We start from the raw sequence: 23,195 nt of genomic DNA on the forward strand, positions 1-23,195 counted from the left end.
AATTTTTTCCAGTAACCATCTGGAGGGGGTAACGGTAGCATTGAGCTAATGAAGTTGATTCTAGGTAGGACATCCATCTTAACTATTGATACCCGTGCCTGTACTGAGTTTTTAAGTTTTGACCACCTGTCAAAGTCGTATTTGATCTTATCTTGGATTTTTATGTAATTGTACTTCACAGTTTGGCTTATAGTAGGGAATACTTCAACTCCCAAACATCTGAAGTGTTTAACCATTGGTATTTCTTCTGGAAGGAATATATTTTTTGCAGGGGCATTAAGTGGAAGGAAAGCTGACTTTGGCCAATTTATCCTAAATCCCGATAGATTGCCAAAGTCATCAATCAACTTGAGAAGATGAGGCATTGAGGTGTTAGGGTTTTGCATGAACAGTATTACGTCGTCCGCATATAAACAAATTTTATGTTGTGTGCCCTTGATTGCGATTGGTTCTATGGACTGGGATTGTCTTATATATTGTGCTAAAGGCTCTAATGATAAATCGAATAGTCCGGGACTAAGAGGGCAACCCTGTCTAGAAGAGCGTGATACCTGAAAGATTTCGGAGGTGATTATACCTGTTGTAATCATGGCCGATGGGTCTTTGTATAATACTTTAATCATATCAATGAATCCTTTTCCTAACCCCATCCTTTCTAATACTGCCCATAGATAAGACCATTCCAACCTATCAAAAGCTTTCATCGCATCCAGGGACAGCATCGCCTTAGGTGTGGTGTCATCCTTGCTGGCATCTAGTACATGTAGTAACCGTCTTATATTATCCGTGATCAAGCGGCCTCTTATGAAGCCAGTCTGATCAGGATGAACTAAAGACGTCATATGTTTTTGAAGTCTGATGGAGTATACCTTGGAGTACAGCTTGATATCGGTTCCGAGGAGGCTTAAGGGTCTATAACTACCGCAATCGGTGGGGTCTTTGACTTTTTTAAGGAGGACTGTTATGAGTGCAATATTGTCGTTCTTATGGAAGTTCCCCTCCTTGATTGAATATAAAATCATATTAAGTAATAGGGGTCCAATTACGGGACACCGTCTCTTCCAACTCTTTGAATGTCTCGTTGATTTTTTTAGGGTCTGTAACAAGTCCTTGTTGTGCTTTAATGGTAGTTATATCTGCAAATTTGCATTGACTCTTAACCACATAGCTAGTAGGTGACTTGGTTTAGAACCATGAAAGTAGTGCTGTTGTCTTGTGCTACGTATTTGTACTTCAGATTGTTGTTTATAAATGGCATAATCTCTTTTTTTAACACATTAATTTGAGTTTCCAGTCGAACCGAGTAGTTGTATTGTAAGAGTAAAGCGCTTCCAGCTCTGCCAGTTTTGAGCAACGATTCTTGCGTATTTTGGAGGAAAAATACCCGGTAAAATCCTTGATCAATCCCTTTACCGACATCCATAATATTCTGGGGTCCTGTACCGATTTAGCATTCTCCAGTAGGAATACAGAAAGAGCTTCTTTGAGTTGTGTAATGAATTCCTTGTTATTCAGCAATATCGAGTTAAATCGCCATCTTGGGGCTCGGGATGACAGTATACCAAATGATCCTTTTAGGAGTAAATAACAGTGATCTGATAGTGCATTGGGTACCATTTCCACGTCATAGTTATCAAATAGTCTCGGGGATGCAAAAACATAATCTATTCTGGAAAGTGTGTTATGTCTTGCAGATCGACAAGAGTACTTCCGGGTTGTGGGGTTGAGTGATCGCCATAGATCATTTACACCTGTATTCTTCGACCAATCCTTTAACGCATTAGATGAATTTTTCTGTTCGTTGGAAAAGGTGGGATAAGATTTATCCATCCCAGGATCCCAAATGGCATTAGAAACCGCACCAATTATAAATGAGTATTCAGGAAGGTTTAACATTGTTCTGGTAAGTGTAGTGTAGAAGTTAGCTTCGTACAAATTTGGGGCTTATACCGCTACCAACGCTATTTTCCTATTCCTGTATACAATTTTAGCTATGGTTATCCGACCATCTGCATCAGACCATTGTGAGGATTCGCCTGTTCCCTGGACCTTCATTCCCTGTCTACTCTCCTTCACCAGCCCCCACCCTTGCGAGAATTTTCCCTGCCTCCTACTCTTCACCAGCCCCCACCCTTGTGAGAACTTTTGCCTGCCTCCTACTCTTCACCAGCCCCCACCCTTGGACATTCTGTTCCTCTACCCTCACGCACCTGTTGGGAGTTTGCAATCTGCTCGGGAGAGTACTTAGGTGGCAGGCTCCCTTCCAGTCCTGTTCGGGTCGTTCTGTATCTGTGTCTGTGTTCATGGAGTGCTGTACGTTACCATTCTGTACGTCACCATCACCTGCCGCGTCTCCGGCATGAGACGACGGCCCAGCCATCACCACCTGTCGCCGTTTGCCTGGAGTGGGACACCGTCTTCGCTCTCTAATTCTCTACGGGAGGTTTTCCAGTGTTCCCACTCCAGACGTCAAGGCGGCACGCCATCGCTCCCGATTCCACGGGAGGAAGGCGTCTCTTCGTGATCTTCGTTCCTGGGGTGAGGCTCGTCGTCGCTCCCTAGTATTCCACGGGAGGACGGCGTGTTCCCATCCCGGTCCTCTGGGACCCCCTTTGTTCTGCGCTGCCCGTCTGCAGCATCCGAGGAGGAGGAGGAGGATCTCCGTGCCCGGCCCCCGCTGTCGGGCCCCTGTCTCCGTGCCCGGCCCCCGCTGTCGGGCCCCTGTCCCCGTGCCAGGCCCCCGCCGTCGGGCCCCTGTCCCCGTGCCAGGCCTCCGCCGTCGGGCCTCTGTCCCCGTGCCAGGCCTCCGCCGTCGGGCCCCTGTCCCCGTGCCAGGCCTCCGCTGTCGGGCCCCTGTCTCCGTGCCCGGCCTCCGCCGTCGGGCCTCTGTCCCCGTGCCAGGCCTCCGCCGTCGGGCCTCTGTCCCCGTGCCAGGCCTCCGCCGTCGGGCCCCTGTCCCCGTGCCAGGCCTCCGCTGTCGGGCCCCTGTCTCCGTGCCCGACCTCCGCCGTCGGGCCCCTGTCCCCGTACCAGGCCTCCGCCGTCGGAACCCTGTCCTCATCCCTGTAAGCAGCTCTGGCCCTCGCCCTGTCCAAGGCCTTAACCCTGTTCTCTGTCCCTGTCTCCAGCCCGCCTCTCCGGGCCTCTGTCCCTGTCCCCCTCTCCAGTGCCCCGTCCTGGCCCTGACACTTAGCCCTGGTCCTTAGCCCTGGCCCTTAGCCTTAGTCCCTTAGCCTGTTCGCCTCTTAAAGGCACAGTGCCGCATTTTCCATATTTCCTTGTTTTTGTGTTTTCCCTTAAAGGGACTGTGCCGCTTTTTGTTCTATAATAAATATTTGCCCTGTTTTGGCTTACTCTCATACCTGTCTTGTGTTGTGCGATTGGGGTCGGTTACAAACCATAACAACCATACTCCCTTCAATTCAATATTCAACTTTCGTTTCACGACTATAGCAACTCCACGGGAAGAGTGACTAATGTTATGGTATATGTTATCCGCTAACGTAGCTTTGTCTTCCACTAAAATGTGCGTTTCGCTTAGAAGATCCACGTCAACCTGTTTGTTTTTCATCCGTGTGAGCACGCTTTTGCGTTTATGTTGATTATTTATTCCCCCAGTATTCCAGATCATTATATTCAAACTAGCCATAATCTATACATGTTGTTGTGTAGTTGTTGGTAATGCTTCTGGAGTGCAAATCCACAATGGATATACATCCAACTATTGAGGTCCCGTTGAGAGCCAAGCTTAAAAACATACATATATACAAATAAACCCCTAAATCCCCCTCCCTCAGAGAGTCATACAGGACTGTGTTCCATAGACAGAACCTTCGCGTATAACTCCCTCCCTTAAACCACCGGATTGCCCAAAGTGAGCCTTTTAACCTTAACTTTCCTATGCTAATTGCCATAGGATCTAAAACTTTCATTCTAATTTAATAGAATGTCACTCGTGGTCTAGCGCCTTCCCATTAATGTAATAAAAAGAATGTGAAAAATGAAAAATATACCTCCATTGGCATATTTATTTGAACCTTCTACTAACATGTATATGTTGGAACCTTCAGAAAAAAAAGAAAAAAAAAGAGATTTTTAGAACTAAATTATGTAAATCCCTAAAGCAATGGAGCAATTGCTTAAAATATTAAAATAACTTTGTCAGGCTTATACCTTTAGATGAGGATGAGGTTTTTAAATCCTTGTATGCAGTTCGTCCCCCGAGAAGTGTGGGCATTAAACCGTTATGAGGGTTTATTGAACTTCAATATCTGGTTCATTGTGCATATACATACCGGATGTTATTGTTCACAGGCCTTCATTGTAGGAGTACAGTGTATTCTAGAAAGTTAGCCATCGATCTTGATTTGTATACTCTGATGTTATGTTCCAGAATATTCTTCCTGTCCAAGAGTTATGTCATTCCAGTGTTTTCCAGTATATTCCAGTATGACCCTGAACGATCGGAAGAAGAATCCAGAATGTTCCAGAGTGTTCCAAAATGTCAACGTTAGATTATTGCCTGCACAAAAACCAGAAATCTATAAATATAGTGCCTATCGTTTCGTATTAAACTCTTTGTACCTCAGTGTTGCCAACAGGCTTATTTGCTGCCGCTTTTGTAGTTGAGCCATGGCAAAGTCATCCAAAGAAAAAAAAGAAAAAAAAATAAAAATAAGAAAAAGAGATGAATAAGCTTGTCATCTGAGCCGGGCCTATGGTGCGTACGGCCCCGAGGGGCCGGTATCATGTTGTGTTTGCTTCATGTAATCTTCGGCGTCTTCAGGCGAGCGTAACCCGAATCTTTTCCCATTTTCCCCCACAATGGAGAGAGAGAGACGCTGGGTAGCGAAGGCTGGGATTGAGTTTCCTCCTGTAGAGTTTCTGCAACACTTCTTTGTAAGGGGCTCGTCGGATTATAGCCTCCCTGCATAAATCTTCGTAGAACGACACTGGTTTATCTTTATATTTCAGTTTCCCCCATTGATTACGTGCCTCTCTGATGATCGTGTCTCTTATTTCTGTTTTACGCAGAGTAGCAATGATAACTCTCGCCTTGTTGCCGTTGGGGTCCCGGGTACCGATTCTATTACAATGATCCACTAACGGCACTGTGGGGAGGATTTCTTTACCTAGAATTTCAGCTAACACTGTTGGAAATGTGTCGTCTGTGCATTTGACTGATTCATCCAATCCCACAATACGGATATTAAATCTACGATAGTGACATTCGGACTCGAGCAGCCTCTCCATTGATTTCTCTTCGTTGTCATGTATCTTCTTCAAAAGCACTTTGTCCCCCTGTTGTATCTCCTCCGCTAGCTCCATGAATCCTTCGTGAAAAGCCTTCTTGCTCTCCTCGACTTTCAATGTAAATTCGATCGCAGTGTTTTCCACTGCAGTAATACGCTCGGATTGATTTGCGGCCGCTGTTTCAACCTCTTCGAATTTAGCATCGATGTATAATTTGAAAGCGTCAGCCTTGGCGTCCGCCTTGACGTCCTCTTTATCCATCAGATCCTTTATCGCCTTGACGTCCGCTTTATCCATCAGATCCTTTATCAGATTAGTCAGAGACTTGAAATCGGGTGGTGTATTCTCCATGCCTGTATCGGTTGAGGTTGTAGGAGCGTTGGAAGGAGCGGCGGTATTGTCGGATATTTTCTTCTCAATCTCCACTGCTATCCCTTTCACGAAGCTCGTCCCCGCCGGGACCGTTATATTGTCGTCTGCTATCTCCCTCCCGGGGCAAGTCAACACCGGTGCCGTTATATTGTCCGCTGCTATATCCCTCGCTGAGCGTGTCACAGCCGGGGCCGTTATATTGTCGTGTCTCTTTCCAGGATCTTTCTCTTTCTTTGGTCCCATGTTGAATCTTTCTTTCTGTTGATATAGTTAGTAGAAGGTCTTATTTAATATATATACGATGAGGTTTAAACACATTAGTGTTGTACAAATAAGGTTTTGAAGCTAAATTGACGTTAACGGGAGCGGAGCGTTGACCAAACGTGTCCGCTACATCTCGTTCTCAAACCGGAAGTCGGACTTTGGCTTTTTGTAAGGGAAGTGGCCCAAAAACGGAATGGCCGAAACTGCGTTCTGAATACCATTTTGGGCGGAGCTGCCATTTAATTACATTACGGCAGAACGTTTGACCTCCCTATTCTTAATCATGCGACCAAATAAATAGTGAAGTAGCCAACGTATATCGCACACTCTCTTCTTAAATTCAGAGTGCTATCAAAGGGAGTCACTGGTGCTATCAGAATAGCTATTTGTTTATTCAGAGCACAAGGAGCAGCGGTGCGTGTTAACGGTATCAAGCTAACTGGCTAAACGCTAGCATGCTAACCTTAGCTGACAGTGGAAAGAAGTCTGTCGCATCACAACTTGCCACAGCCTTTTATTTACATGCTTGCAGGAGAGATTAGGAGTGTTAATGTGTAGCTGACATGTGTTTCTTTCCCCCTGCATCACGTCTGTTATACGAGCCATTGAATAAATCCCTCTGATATTTTGCACTCTATATATTGCTTCTAACAAGTTGGTGTGGCCCGTCTTGCCGAGGCAGATGCCTTACGCCTATTGTTGCCAGTGGAACGGGGATGAGCTTGTCTCACGCAGGTCCTCATTGTTTAGATGTCCTGTTCCGTAGCTCGGAGTGCCTCATTGTATTGGTTTGCCCTCTTGTAGCAACACACAATAACACAGCCTGAAAGCTGGTGAAATCATGGTAAATGGACTGTATTTATATTATTTATTTAATTATATATATTTTTATTACAACTTGTGCCTCACATTCACACATTCACTCACAAACCGACTGCAGGGACCAAGGTGCCAACCTTTCCATCGGGAGCAGTTAGGGGTTAAGTGTCTTGCTCAAGGAAACTTTGACACACTGCCAGGAGGAGCTGGAATCGAACCTTCTGATTACCAGACGACTTAATATCTATAATAAGCACAAAACTGTTTTGCTTGCTCATTATCCTTGTAACAAAGACATTTGTTAAGAAATAGAAGAAGGCGACTAACATATGCCTTCCTAAATACAGTGTCACACGCTCATAGCATGTTGAAAGACAGAATGTTGGAAATACAAGGTGAATACATGTCACCTCCCACTTGTACCCACTTAAATGTGATCTCATTCAGAGCTCCGTTCATCTGAGAGCATCTCTTATTGAGAAGGAGCTCACATGTGGGTTCTGTCTCGATAACCATTGTATAAATTCTCTACTCGTCTTCCTAGCTCAGTGCCCTTGGACATTAATCTAAAGCACAGCTATTGTCTGACATGCTACTAGAAAAAGGCAACAATCAAGCATTATATTTTCTCAAAGCATCTTTTGTGTACAACCACAAAGCCTTGTTGTTCTTGCTTATCTATGACACGAAAGACACACATTTAGTGGCAACTGAGCACCAAGACAAAGAGGCTGTTGCAAACAAACTACTGAACTGTGAGGATGTGTTTCAGAATACTCACCCACTCAAACAGGAAGGTGTTCTGTCTAACCGTGAGTCACTGGATGGACCGGCAAGGAATTGAGGTCAAGTTGGTGCTAGTATGGATATTTCAGTTAATTCATGGCTACTTTGTGAGGGTTATTAAAAATTATGTAGGTTATAATACATGCATAACAATTAACAGGCTTTAGGCTTAACTGTTGTGGTTGTTATTCAGGTTTTATTATTAAACGTTTATTTGAGGGTGTTTTTCTTTTTCTGTGAATGCATTATGAATCAAATGTCACTTTCTGTTTTAGGTTAACATTTACATTTACATTTAGTCATTTAGCTGACGCTTTTATCCAAAGCGACTTACAAGTTCTGTACGACAAGACAGCAAGAAGGGTACAACTCTATCAGCTGAGTAACAATGTTCATCAAGTGTTGCGTGTTACAGTGTAGGTTAGTTTATTAGGACAAGTGCATGACAGTAAGGTTAGTCAGGGTTAGATTTTTTTTTTTTTTTTTTTATAATAAATCATTTCAGATAATGGTTGAAGAAGTGAGTCTTTAGTCGACGGCGAAAGATTGGACGGGATTCGGCTGTCCTAACTGGGATGGGTAGTTCATTCCACCATTGTGGGGCAAGGACTGAGAATAGGCGGCTTCTCTTTGATGACCCTCCGGGAGCTTGGATAGGAGTAGGTCTGAGGCGGCCAGAAGATGCAGAGCGTAGGGGTCTTGAGGGTGTGTAGTTAGAGACCATTGACCGGAGGTAGGCGGGAGCGGTTCCCTTTGCCGCACGGTATGCTAGGTCGAGGGCCTTGAAGCGGATACGTGCAGCAATGGGGAGCCAGTGCAGGTCCCTAAGAAGTGGGGTGACATGGGCCGACTTCGGTAGGTTTGAGATCAGGCGGGCCGCTGCGTTTTGAATGAGTTGAAGAGGCTTGGTGGCAGTGGCCGGGAGGCCAGCTAGCAGTGCGTTGCAGTAGTCGAGGCGGGAGATGACTGTTGATTGGACGAGGAGTTGGGTGGCTTCTTTTGTCAGGAAGGGGCGTATCCTTCTGACGTTGCTCAGGAGGAATCTGCAGGTTCTGGTTGTTGCTGCGATGTGAGCAGAGAAGTTCAACTGGTCGTCGAGGACAACACCAAGGTTCTTGGCGGTCGGGGACGCGGTCACAGCTGCATTCTCGACTGTGATGGAGAGGTCGGTCAGGGGGGAGGATTTGGCCGGCAGGTGGAGCAATTCTGTTTTGCTTAGGTTCAGTTTGAGGTGGTTGGTCGTCATCCAGGCAGAGATGTCGGACAGACAGGCCGAGATCCGCTCAGAGACGTGGATATCTGAGGGAGGGAAGGAGAGGAAGAGTTGAGTATCATCGGCATAACAATGATATGAGAAGCCATGAGACGTGATAATGTTACCCAGTGATTTAGTGTAGAGGGAGAAGAGAAGGGGTCCTAGGACCGAGCCCTGGGGGACACCCGTCCGGAGGGGGCGGGTGGCAGACAGAGTCCCTCTCCATGACACTTGGTAGGAGCGGTCGTTGAGGTATGATGTCAGCCATGTCAGCGCAGATCCAGCCACTCCCATTCCTGCGAGGGCCGCGAGGAGGATCTGATGGTTGACTGTGTCGAAGGCTGCAGATAGATCTAGGAGAATCAGGACAGAGGAGAGGCCTTTCGCTTTTGCTAAGTGAAGTGCCTCTGTGACCGCAATGAGGGCCGTTTCTGTGGAGTGGCCAGTCCGGAAGCCAGACTCATTGGGGTCTAGGAGGTCATTCTGTAAGAGATAAGCAGTAAGTTGGTTGGATACAGCACGTTCAAGTGTTTTAGAAAGAAAGGAGAGAAGAGAGACAGGACGATAGTTGGCTATGACGGTGGGATTCAGGGTTGGTTTTTTTATGAGGGGCGTGACTCTGGCTTGTTTTAGGGAGGTGGGGACCACCCCCGAGTTGAGTGAGGAGTTGATGGTTGCAGTTAGGAATGGGAGGATGTCCGGTGCTATGGTCTGGAGGAGTGGGGAGGGTAGCTGGTCCAGCTGGCATGTAGTCGGATGGTTCGACGTTACCAGTGTCAGGTTAATACAGGCCTGTTTTGATGCAACACTTTGTTGAGCCGTAAGCTGATTGACACACTAGGCATAGGTGAAAGAAAATCCTTGTAGAACAAAGACTAGATTTGCAAGCATGTTTTTTGAGCCCTTCATAAAGTGACCCAGGAAAGGACTTAATTGAGAGTAACCTTTTCTGCGTGCTATATTGGCCTCATTTTAGATTGCATGGCATAGTCATCATTTGACTGACCACCTTTATGCACAAAGCCTGATGTGTTGGCTACCAAAATAGACCAACATAAGCATGCTATAGTTGTTGAAATAAAGACTGAATGGTGTCTGAATGGTGTGTTACCGCCAAAGCTCATCATCAGTGTAGAACGTTGTCAGGTGTCAAATAGTGTACTTTAGTTTATGTATAGTTATTAAAAATGTAATACAGTTTGAATCTGTTTATAAGTTCTAACAAAAATATATGGGGTTGTTTACTACAGGGGCATCACAATATCAGAACTTTGATAGTCGATACCAATGCCACTGAAATTCTATGATTATCCTATTTCAAAACCATGAAAAAAAAAAGAGAAATACTATTTATAGGATATGTGATACTATGAGGGAAGTAACTCTAGACTCATCTTCCTAAGTGAAAACAGAAAGTAAACTCACAACACACACAAAGCCCAACTGGGCAATTTATGGCAGTAGGCAGTAGCCTATGTTTTGGCTGGATTAATATAATATAATGCAAAGCCATATCTTAAGACTACAATGTGCAATGTTCTCGATAAATACAAGATTTATTTGTTAGAAACTTGCTCCAAAACTCATCTTAATGTGGACACGCTGACCTCACAGTCGTTCTATGAATACTAGTGACGCTCAGCGTCATCTGCACTAATCTCACTTCGTGCATATGCACTGAATAAAAACTCACAATGTACCTTTTAGGGCTGTCTTAAATACTTCAAAGCTTCGAAGCTTCGTTCGATGGCACAAGCTTCGAACATAAAAAAAAAACTAAGTTTAAAAAAAATATATATATATTAATTTCTTTTCAAATAGAATTTTTTTTTTACTTCTGTGTGTGTGTGTGTGTGTGTGTGTGTGTGTGTGTGTGTGTGTGTGCATGGGGCCATTGGGTGGGGCCGGGGGACAAATACACTGGAGGAAAGTAACCCAGCTCAGCACTGCCCAAATTATATCATCACTATTGCCTGTTTGAAGGATATCATCCTCAAACACATATACACCACCTACACGCCTATTCTCAGTCCTTGCCCCACAATGGTGGAATGAACTACCCACCCCAGTTAGGACAGCCGAATCCCGTCCAATCTTTCGCCGTCGACTAAAGACGCACTTCTTCAACCATTATCTGAAATAAAATAAAATAAATAAAATTAAAAAAATCTAACCCTAACTAACCTTACTGTCATGCACTTGTCCTAATAAACTAACCTACACTGTAACACGCAACACTTTGATGAATATTGTTACTCAGCTGATAGAGTTGTATCCTTCCTGATGACCTGTCGTACAGAACTTGTAAGTCGCTTTGGATAAAAGCGTCAGCTAAATGACTAAATGTAAATGTGAATGTAAATGCCTTGTAGAATTCCACACATAAGAAAGAAAGATACTGGGATGAATAAACAAAATAGGAAATACAATTTAGAATTTAGTATAAATAAATCTGAATCTCCATATATGAAATAGAACATTTAGATAAGGTGCTACTGAGATGTTTTGGTGAGTTCTTTGTTTTTTGTGGAAGTAGCCCTTCTTAAAAATGCATGAACATTCACTGATAATTGGTCTGTAGTGGAGTCTACAAGGTCTACATTGCCAGACCTTGTAGACTGACATAATTCTGTGCATAGTTTAGTCTACACAGGCCATATTTCAAATAATCAACATCTTACTTCATTCATCTTAAACATTCTTGATTTGGGGGATTGGTAGTTCCCATGAAATCTGAAGTTGTTCAAACGACAACAGCGATCCACCTTGAATTAAATCACACAGCCGTGTTGGCTGCGTCACAGTCACGAAAGGGGCTACTTAATTCATTAATCCAATCCACTTTATTTATAGAGCACATTTAAAAACAACAAAGTTTACCAAAGTGCTGTACAAGTCCCACAACATAAGATAAAAAAAAATATATATATATATATAAAAAAAATAAGAAACATTTATAAATTTTTTTTAATTCGAAGCTCGGCCCCGAAGCTTCGATTGCCAAAAAAAAATTCGAAGGTCAGCCCTAGTACCTTTACATACCAACATTCGTCTGGCCACACCCTTATCCGCTACCTTCATAAGCAGGTGTGTGGCCCCACACTCGCCTCCTTCCCAATCTTTCACCACAAGGCAAGATCAAAGGCCACAGTGGCGTCTAGACGCTGAGCGTCACTAGTATTCATAGAACTACGGTTATATTCATAACCTATCGTTCTATATCATACTAGCTTCCGCTCAGCGTCATCTGCACAACGGGAGCTGAGCGGGAGCTTGAAGCTCGACAAATGTACCCCACTGAGGCCCCCCACAACCATCAGAACCAGGGAGGACCGAGCCCCCCGACCCTCCCTAATGGAGGATCCGACCGTGCGAAGAGGAATTCGAGCAACTCAACGCACAGGGTGAGCAGACCGTGGCTTGACCCCACGACTATGCACACGCACAACCCGCATGCCACCAGGGAACGAACGGAAGGAACAAACCTTGTTACCGCCCCCAAAATCACGGGGTCAAGAGCAAACTCAACCCCGTGGCAAGGCCGTAGCAGCGGAGTGCGAAGGAAGACCCAGACCCACTGAAGGGACTGGATCCCCCGGAAAAAGGGGGACCGGAGAGGTCAACGACGCCACAGCATCAAGACCTCACCAGGCGGTCACTAGTGACACCGCCCCCCACATCGCCAGCGTATTCGGACAGGGCCCATCCAAGAGCGGGCCCTTCCCCCCACTAGCACGCCGCCTGGCACACTGACCCTGGCACACTCAGGCAGTCAGCATGGCTGTAACTCGAAGCACTCAAGAGGCTACACTACAGCAGGAGCAGGCAGCGCACCGGGGAGACGACCTCCAGAAGGGGTCGATCCCTCAATCCAGGCAGCAGGCATTTGACCCGAGCTTGGAGCACTGCGGACGAGACAGGCGCCAAAGGGGTCAACTGAAAACAGCACCCCGGCGGAAGGGGCGTATGCTGGCATTGTTGCGCACCATGACAAAGCCTCCACCAAAAAACCCCGACCCAGAGGGGCCGAGGCAGAGAAGGCTGACACGATTGGCAGACGTCATGAACGTGCAGGGGCACACTCAACCGGGTAACCCGGGAGTTGACTCCGCTCCAACACACCAGGGAATCAACCACCCTCTTGGTACCACATGCGGTGGTTGTTCCTATAACCCCTCAAGAAAAAACTCCAAAACACACCTGCGGGTATACACTGGCTATACCGCAGTACAAGTGTTTCAGTTTTCAAAACGGGGTTATCCCAGGCCTACGGGTCGACGAAACACAACTTCGGACCGGGCCCGGCGGACCGGGAAGCACACAGGGATGCCAGAGGAGGTCCATAAGACCACCCCAACAGCCCCCTCTTCGCCATGCGTAAGAGAGGGGCGAAAAGAATGGAGAACCAGCCCCTTCATGATAGCACAGGGTACAACATGTACCCAACAAAGGGTCTCCATAACGCCCAACCCTGTGACACCCGGGCCTGGCATTTTTCCCCCTGAAAAAAGCACAAGTCCCTCAGGGTACCAGAACAGCAGATCTGCGTCCCCGGCGGACAACGGGTTAACTGACCTGGACCAGCGTGACCAGAACCAGTCCCGTGCCCTAATCACGCCGACATCCCCACTCCAAGAGATGGGGTAGGTATGCGTGTCGATCTAAAACATGAAAAGAGGGCGCCACCCAGACGGTCCCATTCGTACCGCGCTCAGTGGCCCACCCCAAGGGCGTGAGACCCCTCTACCTATGTTTTGATCTATCCGTTAACATCCCCCAGATATGAACGAGAATTTGTCGAGACCTAGTAACAGGTGCTCGGAAGAGAAAACCTCCATCCCAGTTGCCCTATAAAAACGCTGTTTTAATAACGAGCAACCAAGGCGTACCAGCCTCATGCGTGATTCTTATCAGAAACACCCCGAGCCAGCACTATGTACGCGTCGAGACCCAAACACATCAATGGATAGTCTAACAAGACACCAGACATTGTTCCCCCAAGTCGCCTGGGAGAACGACAAGGAGCCGTCGTGCTTCATGTTCTTTCCTCTTTTTATTAAGAAAGAAAGAAAACACAGACTGACATGAATCCCACGTGACGCGGCTGAGGGTAATTTTTTTTTCATTTTTACATCCCGCCACCCTCACCACAGGGAGGATACGGGAATCCTCAGAGAGACTTCCCACGTGAGCCATGAATTGAAAAGTCACGGTAACATTGAGCCATGTGACCAACAGACTCAAGTTACACATATATCGAGCGTAGCAGAACACCAAGTTCCTACGCTCTCCCCCGACAACTTGACAATAACAGAACCATACATGAGTCTGAAAAAACTCACGGAAGCCGTCGTCCAATAGAAACGTGCCCAGTGATGTATTCTATGACGGGGGGAATCCCATGACTCAACTGCCCGTGATAGGTGCGGAGTCAGGGAAACCCTTCGCTGAAGGACCAGCAGTGGCGGTGGTAGCAGCGGCGGCTTCTGCGGCGGAACCTCGACGACGAGCCTTCCGTCTGACTCCACCGGCGACATCGGGCGGGGGGAAATGAGGCTGGAGCACGGAATGCTCCTCCTGCATTTCCCTGCAGGTTGAGGTCATCAGCTGCAACGCCGACCGAAGAGCCCAACATCGGAGAGGGGTGCCGTCAGAAGTGGAGTCCTCTTCCTCTCCGGCACGCGCGCCTGCTCCAGCCAAAGGTGGCGCTGGGCTAGAGTGGCCATGGCGCGTACTTTCCCAGCTGCGACGGCCTGCAGCTGGATCAGATGCAGGATGGCTCCTGCCGCCTGGGCGAGCTGATCACGTTGCACTTCGGTCAGCTCCGTACCGCCCGTCATTATCCCGGACATGAATCTCGCCAGCTGCGCGATGTTAGACGTGGCAGCCAGAGATTGAGTCGCGGAGATGAATGACTGGTCACTCCAGTAAGCCAACCGCCTCGCCGATTTCCCGTGGGGAACCGGCTTCCGTAAAGGCTCCCACACCACCTCAGGACAAAGGAGAGCTGCCATCGGCCTACACACCATCGGCCTTCATACCTTCTACCAAACCCACCACCCTCGTGACTCGCACGTAGGCGGGGGTGAGGCCCGTGATGTGGGAGACCACCTGTCCCTGACGGACGTAGGCCTCCATCAAGGGGAAAAATGGGCAGACAACGCCCGTCTCTCTCACAGGACGACGTTGCCATAGATGACCTATGAGATCATCAGGGACAGGAACAGGCAGTGGCTGCGGCAGCGGCACGCCGTTTGCGACTGCCGCCGCCGCCATGAGCTTGGGGAACAAAGCACGCAGTTCCCCCTGCACACTTTCCCCCCCCGAGCTCGCGTCCCTCACATGCGGCAGACTACTGGACATCGCAGAGCCACATTCCGATGTGGCTGATAGCAGGGCATCCCGCCGCTGAGTCGGAGGTTCTAACCCAACATCAGCATACGAGGGACCCCAAGGAGACCTATCACCCCCCGCCAGTGTAACCTGGACGGGAGGCGGACATGTCTCCACCGGGGCGTCAAACAAGAACCCGTCTGCCTCTACCATGTAGTCCTCTGTTTCCATCGGCCACGGAGAAGCAGACGCATCCTCATCCGGCTCCAGCAACTCCCCAAAACCAGGCCGTTCGCGTCTACAAGCCACCATCTTACGACGGGAGCGAGCAGACGCAAAAAGTTTGCGTCTCAAATCCTCCGGCACCAGAGGAGCCGGCCGCCCAACAGCGGTCGACTCTCCGGCGGCAAAGGAACCAGAGCAGGAACCAGGCCATCTCACAGGAGACGGCGCTGGTGAACCAGCTCCTTGGAGAGGCAAACTACACACCGGACGCCTACCGGGCGCGGATGCCGCCCACGACAGTGGCGTCAACCGCGCTCCAAGACGTACGGCAGAGGAGGAAATGAAGAACCGCTGGTGAAGGGTAACGTTGCTAGCGCGACCCTCCGAGGTAAACATTATGACTTAGCTTTTTTCTTTGTAAAAGTATGAGAGAAAGAAAAAAGCAAGAAAAAATGTAAACACGTAACTCAACTTTCTTCAGCTTAATACCCTTGTCAAGTGATTGGTATACAGGCACTTTCTTGTGGTGAAAGTGAAGAAGGAGGCGAGTGTGGGGCCACACACCTGCTTATGAAGGTAGCGGATAGGGGTATGGCCAGACGAATGTTGGTATGTAAAGGTACATTGTGAGTTTTTATTCAGTGCATATGCACGAAGTGAGATTAGTGCAGATGACGCTGAGCGGAAGCTAGAATGATATAGAACTACTTTGAACGAGTTTCATTAACTAGTGTAGCAGCAGTGAAGAGATATTCCATTCTAAAGTGTCACAGAGAGGCCAACCAATAAGCAACCAATAAGTACTTTCAGTGATTGAATCTATGCAGTCCTCATTCAACACAATCCGGCAATGAGGAGTATGTAGAGTAGACTAACCACCAAATAACCACTAAATGAGGAGCATGTAGACTAACCACTAAATAACCACTAAATGAGGAGCATGTACAGTAGACTAACCACTAAATAACCACTAAATGAGGAGCAGGTAGACTAACCACTAAATAACCACTAAATGAGGAGCAGGTAGACTAACCACTAAATAACCACTAAATGAGGAGCATGTAGACTAATCACTAAATAACCACTAAATGAGGAGCATGTAGACTAACCACTAAATAACCACTAAATGAGGAGCATGTACAGTAGACTAACCACTAAATAACCACTAAATGAGGAGCAGGTAGACTAACCACTAAATAATCACTAAATGAGGAGCATGTAGACTAACCACTAAATAACCACTAAATGAGGAGCATGTAGACTAATCACTAAATAACCACTAAATGAGGATCATATCTAACCACTAAATAACCACTAAATGAGGAGCATGTAGACTAACCACTAAATAACCACTAAATGAGGAGCATGTAGACTAATCACTAAATAACCACTAAATGAGGATCATATCTAACCACTAAATAACCACTAAATGAGGAGCATGTAGACCAGGGATCGGCAATAGGCGGCCCGCGGGCCGACATTGGCCCGCCAGCAATAATTTCTGGCCCGTCAGATTATTTTGAGAATATGATATTTATTTTACGCGCAGGAAATATTCACTCGGGACGCCAGGGTGTCTTTTATTGTGAAGCTGTATCTATCTACCGGTAGTCATCAATAGCACTATAGCCAATTGAAATGCTAGAAATGGTCACGTGGACTGGGAGAACCAATGGAATAGTCCCTAACGAACTTTCACTTCCGCGTTCGAGATGGAGCGAGTAACAAATGTGTTAAAAAACAAAACAAACATCTTTGGATAGGGAAATGCAACAGGGAAATATAACGCTTCTTTTAATAAACAGGAGCCATACTTAAAATACGGGTTTATTGCAACAGGTCGGTGATTCTTGCGTGCCGAGCCGACGTCCTCTCTGCATAATATGTGGCGACAACAACAACGAGGAAATGGTTGTTATTACAACTGTGTTAAAGTTGGCAGATAAAGTAGCTGCATTCAACGCCAATCTGGAATTGGAGGGCGGCGAGTGGATATGTGACATGTTTCAAACATTAGCAGGGATTTTGGAGGACTGAACAACAAACAAGGTATGGTGAGTCGTGTTTTCATGCATTCTGTCTTCTGATCTGTTCATCACCCGCCGCGGTGATCTGCAACAGCTGATCTGCTGTTCATGAATGAATGAATGAAAACTTTATTTAACAGATTGCAGAATGGGTACAATACAGTACGGCGCAATACACACAATTGTTAAGGGGATCTGCAACAGCTGAGAGCTGTTCATGAATGAATGGATGAGTGAGAACTTTGTTTGGCGGATTGCAGAGTGGGTGCAGTGCAGTGCGGCGCAGTGCACACGGTTGTTGGGGGGATGCAGACCAGAGAAAAACGTTTGTCTTTTTTCAATATCAGTATATTAAATTAGCCATTGTTTTTGATCCTGGCCCGCGAAGCAACTAATTGGGGAAAATCTGGCCCGTGGGCAAATCTAATTGGCGACCCCTGATGTAGACTAACCACTAAATAACCACTAAATGAGGATCATGTAGACTAACCACTAAATAACCACTAAATGAGGAGCATGTAGACTAACCACTAAATAACCACTAAATGAGGATCATGTAGACTAACCACTAAATAACCACTAAATGAGGAGCATGTAGACTAACCACTAAATAACCACTAAATGAGGATCATGTAGACTAACCACTAAATAACCACTAAATGAGGATCATGTAGACTAACCACTAAATAACCACTAAATGAGGAGCATGTAGACTAACCACTAAATAACCACTACATGTCTTGTTTACTCCAATAAAATATACTTTGAGCTTCTTGTTGGTCCTCATTGCTGGACACTGAAAGTGCTTATTCCTGTCCTTTGAACTACATTTCCTGCCCAGCTGATCTTGTTCTCTCTCTCTCTCTCTCTCTCTCTCTCTCTCTCTCTCTCTCTCTCTCTCTCTCTCTCTCTCTCTCTCTCTCTCTCTCTCTCTCTCTCTCTCTCTCTCTCTCTCTCTCTCTCTCTCTCTCTGTGTATATGATTGCTTTGAGTCGTTTGCTGAGCTCTGCTGCTCGGAGAGTGTGTCTAACCGTGTGGTTAGCACAGTGCAGCGCAGCGAGGAAGCGTCAGATTACAATCATTCATCAACATTTCTTATAGTTGAAGGAATACTTTGTGGTTTGCGTTCTGTTTATTACGTGGAGAGTGTCACATTTTCTGTAGCCTATGCAATTTCTTGAAATCTGATCTTGTTTATTTGAAGGTGAAATTGGAACGAATGGTATTGCGTTTTACTGTTATAGAATGAAATCACAACAATGGGACAATCAATATCTGGCAAAATGTTGATGGTTTATTCCCTCTGCAATTATGTTTTGTTCATGTGGATTCCGGGGCGGGATGCTGTTACTACAAAATAATATTGCCTCAAACAGCGAGAACAATCTAGGGCGTCATATCGTTTTACGCACTCGGTCGCATAAATCGGATTCTGAAGGTCAGATATCATATTTGTTTGTCACATACCAGATGTTCCAAGTTTTTGCAATTTTGCTAAAGTTATTGATTTCATTTGTTTATCTATTTTCTCTGTCTGACTTTTGGAACATTGAGTTTCTTTTTAAGAGCTTCTTTTTTCCAGGTTTCAGTGCTCAGCTGTTTTGATAGGGCCGTGTTATACACCAGTGCCAAACACTGAGCTGGATTTGCCCTCTTGCACACATAAGAGCCAGTGTTAAAGGGGTATGCATATTCTTGTCAGTGATTTATGTAAAGCAAAATAAATGACACAGTGAAAATTGGCCTTTTGCTCATAAAACTCAACCCCTGAATAGACGTATGATAATATAGCCCATTAGTCACTCTCTCCTCAGCTCTGCCTCTGCCAAGAGGTTGGCAACATTCATGACTTTCCAATGACAGACACGGGTCAGGATGCACGGCCGTCCTCTTAAATCAGACCTTCGGAGAGATGATTGGTCATTTGCAATGAGATATCTGCAGTTAGAAGACACTTGACCTTGCATATTGGATAGACATGCCCTTTTGATTAAATACAGTGCTGTCATCATTTACACAGGTGCCTACTGGTGCTTCCAAATAAACCTTGACTTGACTTTGCATGAAGTTTACCACTAACTTAACTTAACTTTCCTCTAACTATTTTGTTATTAGTTCTTCCAGAAGTAAGTACAGTGAGGCGGGCAGGGAGGAGAGGAGAGGAGAGAGAGAGATGTGACGGCTTGGGATGAGCAGAATGGGGACCTATAGACTTTTTCTAATTTGACAACATTCATTGCAATGTTGCTGACAGGAAATAAACAGGGTTGAAGCTGTTCCCCTAGCAACGGAATAGCAACAGAATACTTATTAAAAGGTCTATAAAGTCACAGCACAGTAGCCTACATGGTACATGACTGGTTTCCCAGGCAAGGATACAGAACCAAGCATTTCACCGTAAAGTATGTGTATTTTATTGTGACAATTAATAAACAAACTTGAACTTGAACTTGACACCAAGTCCATTCAATAACCGGGGCATCCCATAAACATGTGATTTTAATGACCAGAATGATATACAGGCCTTATTAAATCCTCCTACTATGGTTTACTTGCTATGCTTATGCAGGCTTTAGGTCCTTCTCTGCCTGTTGGAGAGATGAGGTATGGTCTGAGATAAACACTGATAGAGCTGTGATCTCCTCCTCTGACAGGTCTGGAGGAACGGAGCGTCCTGGGCCCCAGGTGGCCAGCCCAGTCCTTCCTACGAGTCGTCTCAGGTAAGAGCAGCCCTCACTGTTAACACTCCTGACTGGCCTTTCTGCACCACAGAACACTCATCACATCCAACTGGGAAAGGGGGAGGGCTCTTACTCTTACCTCACACCCCAAGTGCCAAGCATGTTGTGTGTGACCTGCAATGGCCTAAATGTTCTAATACTGTGTTTCCTCTGCCTCCACTTAGCAGTGGGCCACCATGGCAAAGACCATCACAGCGGCTAGAGAAAATGTGAAATTAATTCAAAGATTATAATTTTGTCTTAATTCTCCTGGAAAACATAACTAGTATGGGTCCTCTTGTTTTAGAAGTAGGCTAATACTTTACAATTAGCTAAACCAAAGGCGGTTAGGTGGCGTAGCGGAGATTGCGTTCGTCACCAACCCCGGAGCTGTGAGCTGGATTCGAACAGGCGAATCCAGCTCACAGCTCCGGGGTTGTCACCAGCTTGGCTGGCCGCTCACACTAATACAATTGGCTGTATTAGAGGGTGGGAGAAGCTGGCGGGGTGGGTCCGGGTCGTTGTAAACAGCGACTCCTACAGTTCGGTCGGGGCGCCTGCTAAGCGCAGATAGGACCTGAGGGGGATAGTGTGATCCTTCCACACGCTACGCCCTCTCAGGGAGGATCCGCGCTGCCATGTGAAAAGAAGCGGTTGATTGGCTGGACGTGTGTCGGAGGAAGCACGTGATAGCCTCCACTCTCCCAGATGATCTGACTGTGGGGGGTAAGTGCGCAGCGACCAGGAAGGGGATTGGGAATTGGCATACGACTAACATTGGGATGGGAGAAAATCGGAGGAAAATGGAGGGGGAAAAAGATAATAAAAAAAAAAAAAAACAATTAGCTAAACCAAAACCAAAGTATATTAAAGGTGAAAAAAAAGGAATACATCCACATATCTTTTAGAAAGGTGTCGAATAAAAGTATTGCTTTTCCTCAAAAATAATTATTGATTACAGTAATAACGAAACAGGGGTCCAAAGGTTTATGTTTATGTTTGCGGGTGCGACATCTAGTGGCTGAATGATATCTATAGCACATTTAATTTGTTATTAGCTTCTTTAACATTCCTCATTGAAAACAAGGGGCATAGCTAGCTTACTATTTTGTTCTTGACTGAAGCTCAAATAAACGTTTGTTTTATCTATTATACTATATACTATATTTAACTATAATTTGCGTCATTTTTCTTACCGTATTTTCCATTGACTATTGTACTTAGTACACAGTTCATTAATATCTGTGTGTGAACATATCTCTCTCTCTCTCTCTCTCTCTCTCTCTCTCTCTCTCTCTCTCTCTCTCTCTCTCTCTCTCTCTCTCTCTCTCTCTCTCTCTCTCTCTCTCTCTCTCTCTCTCTCTCTCTCTCTCTCTCTCTCTCTCTCTCTCTCTCTCTCTCTCTCTCTCTCTCTCTCTCTCTCCCTCCCATATTGGTTGTGCTAGATGCCCTGTATGAATTTCATTTAATGTCAATCTCCTGTCGCTTTCCATCATAATTCAGTTAAATGTCAGAGCGGCTCAGGCTGCATTACCTTGTTTATTTCCCAGTGTCCTTCCCGAATGAACATCTACAGGCAATGGTAACTGCAGTCTGATTTGAATTATAAGATGGAGACGTCTGAGATGTATTTGCTCTAGGTGCATATAAATGAGTGTTTCTGACATTGAAAGAGACAGGCATCAGTCAGCAGACAGACGTCCGCACCTCCGATAGTATAGGTCATATTATGATAGTATAGGTTATATTATGATAGTATAGGTTATATTATGATAGTATATGTTATATTATGTTATTATTATGATAGTATAGGTTATATTATGATAGTATAGGTTATATTATGTTATTATTATGATAGTATAGGTTATATTATGGCCCACATCTAATACTGTAGATCAAAAACTTCACCTTAATTGTCTGGAATAATCATTGTTTATACTGTACAGATATTATATATATATATATATATATATATATATATATATATATATATATATATATATATATATATATATATATATATATATATATATATATATATATATATATATATATATATATATATATATATATATATATATATATATATATATATAATACTTTGTGTTTTATCCAGAAATAAATTGAATGCACTATTTCTTTACACCTCCAGTGGATATTACAAAATATTTTAATTCATGGCACAGCAAAGATAATGATTTTCAGACAAGATTGACAGTGAGTATTTGTGGAGACAGAATTGATTAAGAAATAATGACATACTGCCTATAGACTGTCTGCGTTTTATTCTGTTATTCATTTGGATGACTTAGAATAGAGAATAGAGACAATCCTTTGAATCCCCTGTTGCATTTGAACTAGGGCTGGAATATATATCAAATTCATAGTGCCAGTAGGTTCAGATAGGATTTGAGCCAAGGCTAGTAGAGGTACCCATGGCCCCAGAGGCAGGGGTCCTAACCACCAAACCACATACCCTTATTATATCAGCTAGGACTGAGAATGATTAACAGATATTTTGCTCAAACTAAGATCTAATTGATAATATTTTCAAATAGGTTATTGTAAAGTAATTTATTGAATTATTTATTAACACCTATCAATCGCTTTCCTGTGAAATGCGTCCCTAATTCTGACAGTTTCTCCTGCTTTGGTTCAAATTGGTGGAAGGCTACTTAATATCTCTTATTTCAGAGCTTTACTGACCGTTCCCTCCATCAATCTGTGTTCCCTCGTTTCTGTTATATGAATGTGTTGGAATGGTTAGCGGTTACAAAACAAATGCTCTCTTTGGAAATGTTTTTTTATGGAATTCTGTGATAAAATGTTGCCAGCAGAGTAGTTGTCCAGATGTAATGCAGCAGATTGGGCCAGGCGATTGGCTAGATTTCCCCCATCGTCCATCACCTCCCTCATAATTGCCAGTCCCCAGTAGTGTTGCTCAATAGGCTCTCCCTCTCTCACATGTCTCTCTTAAATGTTCTGTTTTTGTGAGAACTCTGTTTGAGATATAGGCACAACTTTTGTCTTTGTTTTGGTGTGTGTGTGTGTGTGTGTGTGTGTGTGTGTGTGTGTGTTAGGGTTGCACGGTATACCGGTATTAGTATAGTACCGCGGTACTAGAGTGTTCGAAATGATGCT

General features: G+C 45.2%; 1 protein-coding gene across 1 annotated transcript in view; it reads left to right on the plus strand.

The window, feature by feature from the left end:
* tcf12 (transcription factor 12) overlaps positions 1 to 23,195 on the plus strand; it is a gene marked incomplete at its 5' end in the record, with an annotated part of 523,457 nt that overhangs the window by 22,852 nt on the left and 477,410 nt on the right. The window contains 2 exon segments of the mRNA XM_084330674.1: positions 19,989 to 20,001; positions 20,003 to 20,054. Coding sequence (XP_084186800.1) covers positions 19,989 to 20,001; positions 20,003 to 20,054 — 65 coding nt within the window.

The sequence above is a fragment of the Notolepis coatsorum genome (genome assembly GCF_963971535.1).
Source record: "Notolepis coatsorum genome assembly, chromosome: 1".
NCBI lineage: Eukaryota > Metazoa > Chordata > Actinopteri > Aulopiformes > Paralepididae > Notolepis > Notolepis coatsorum.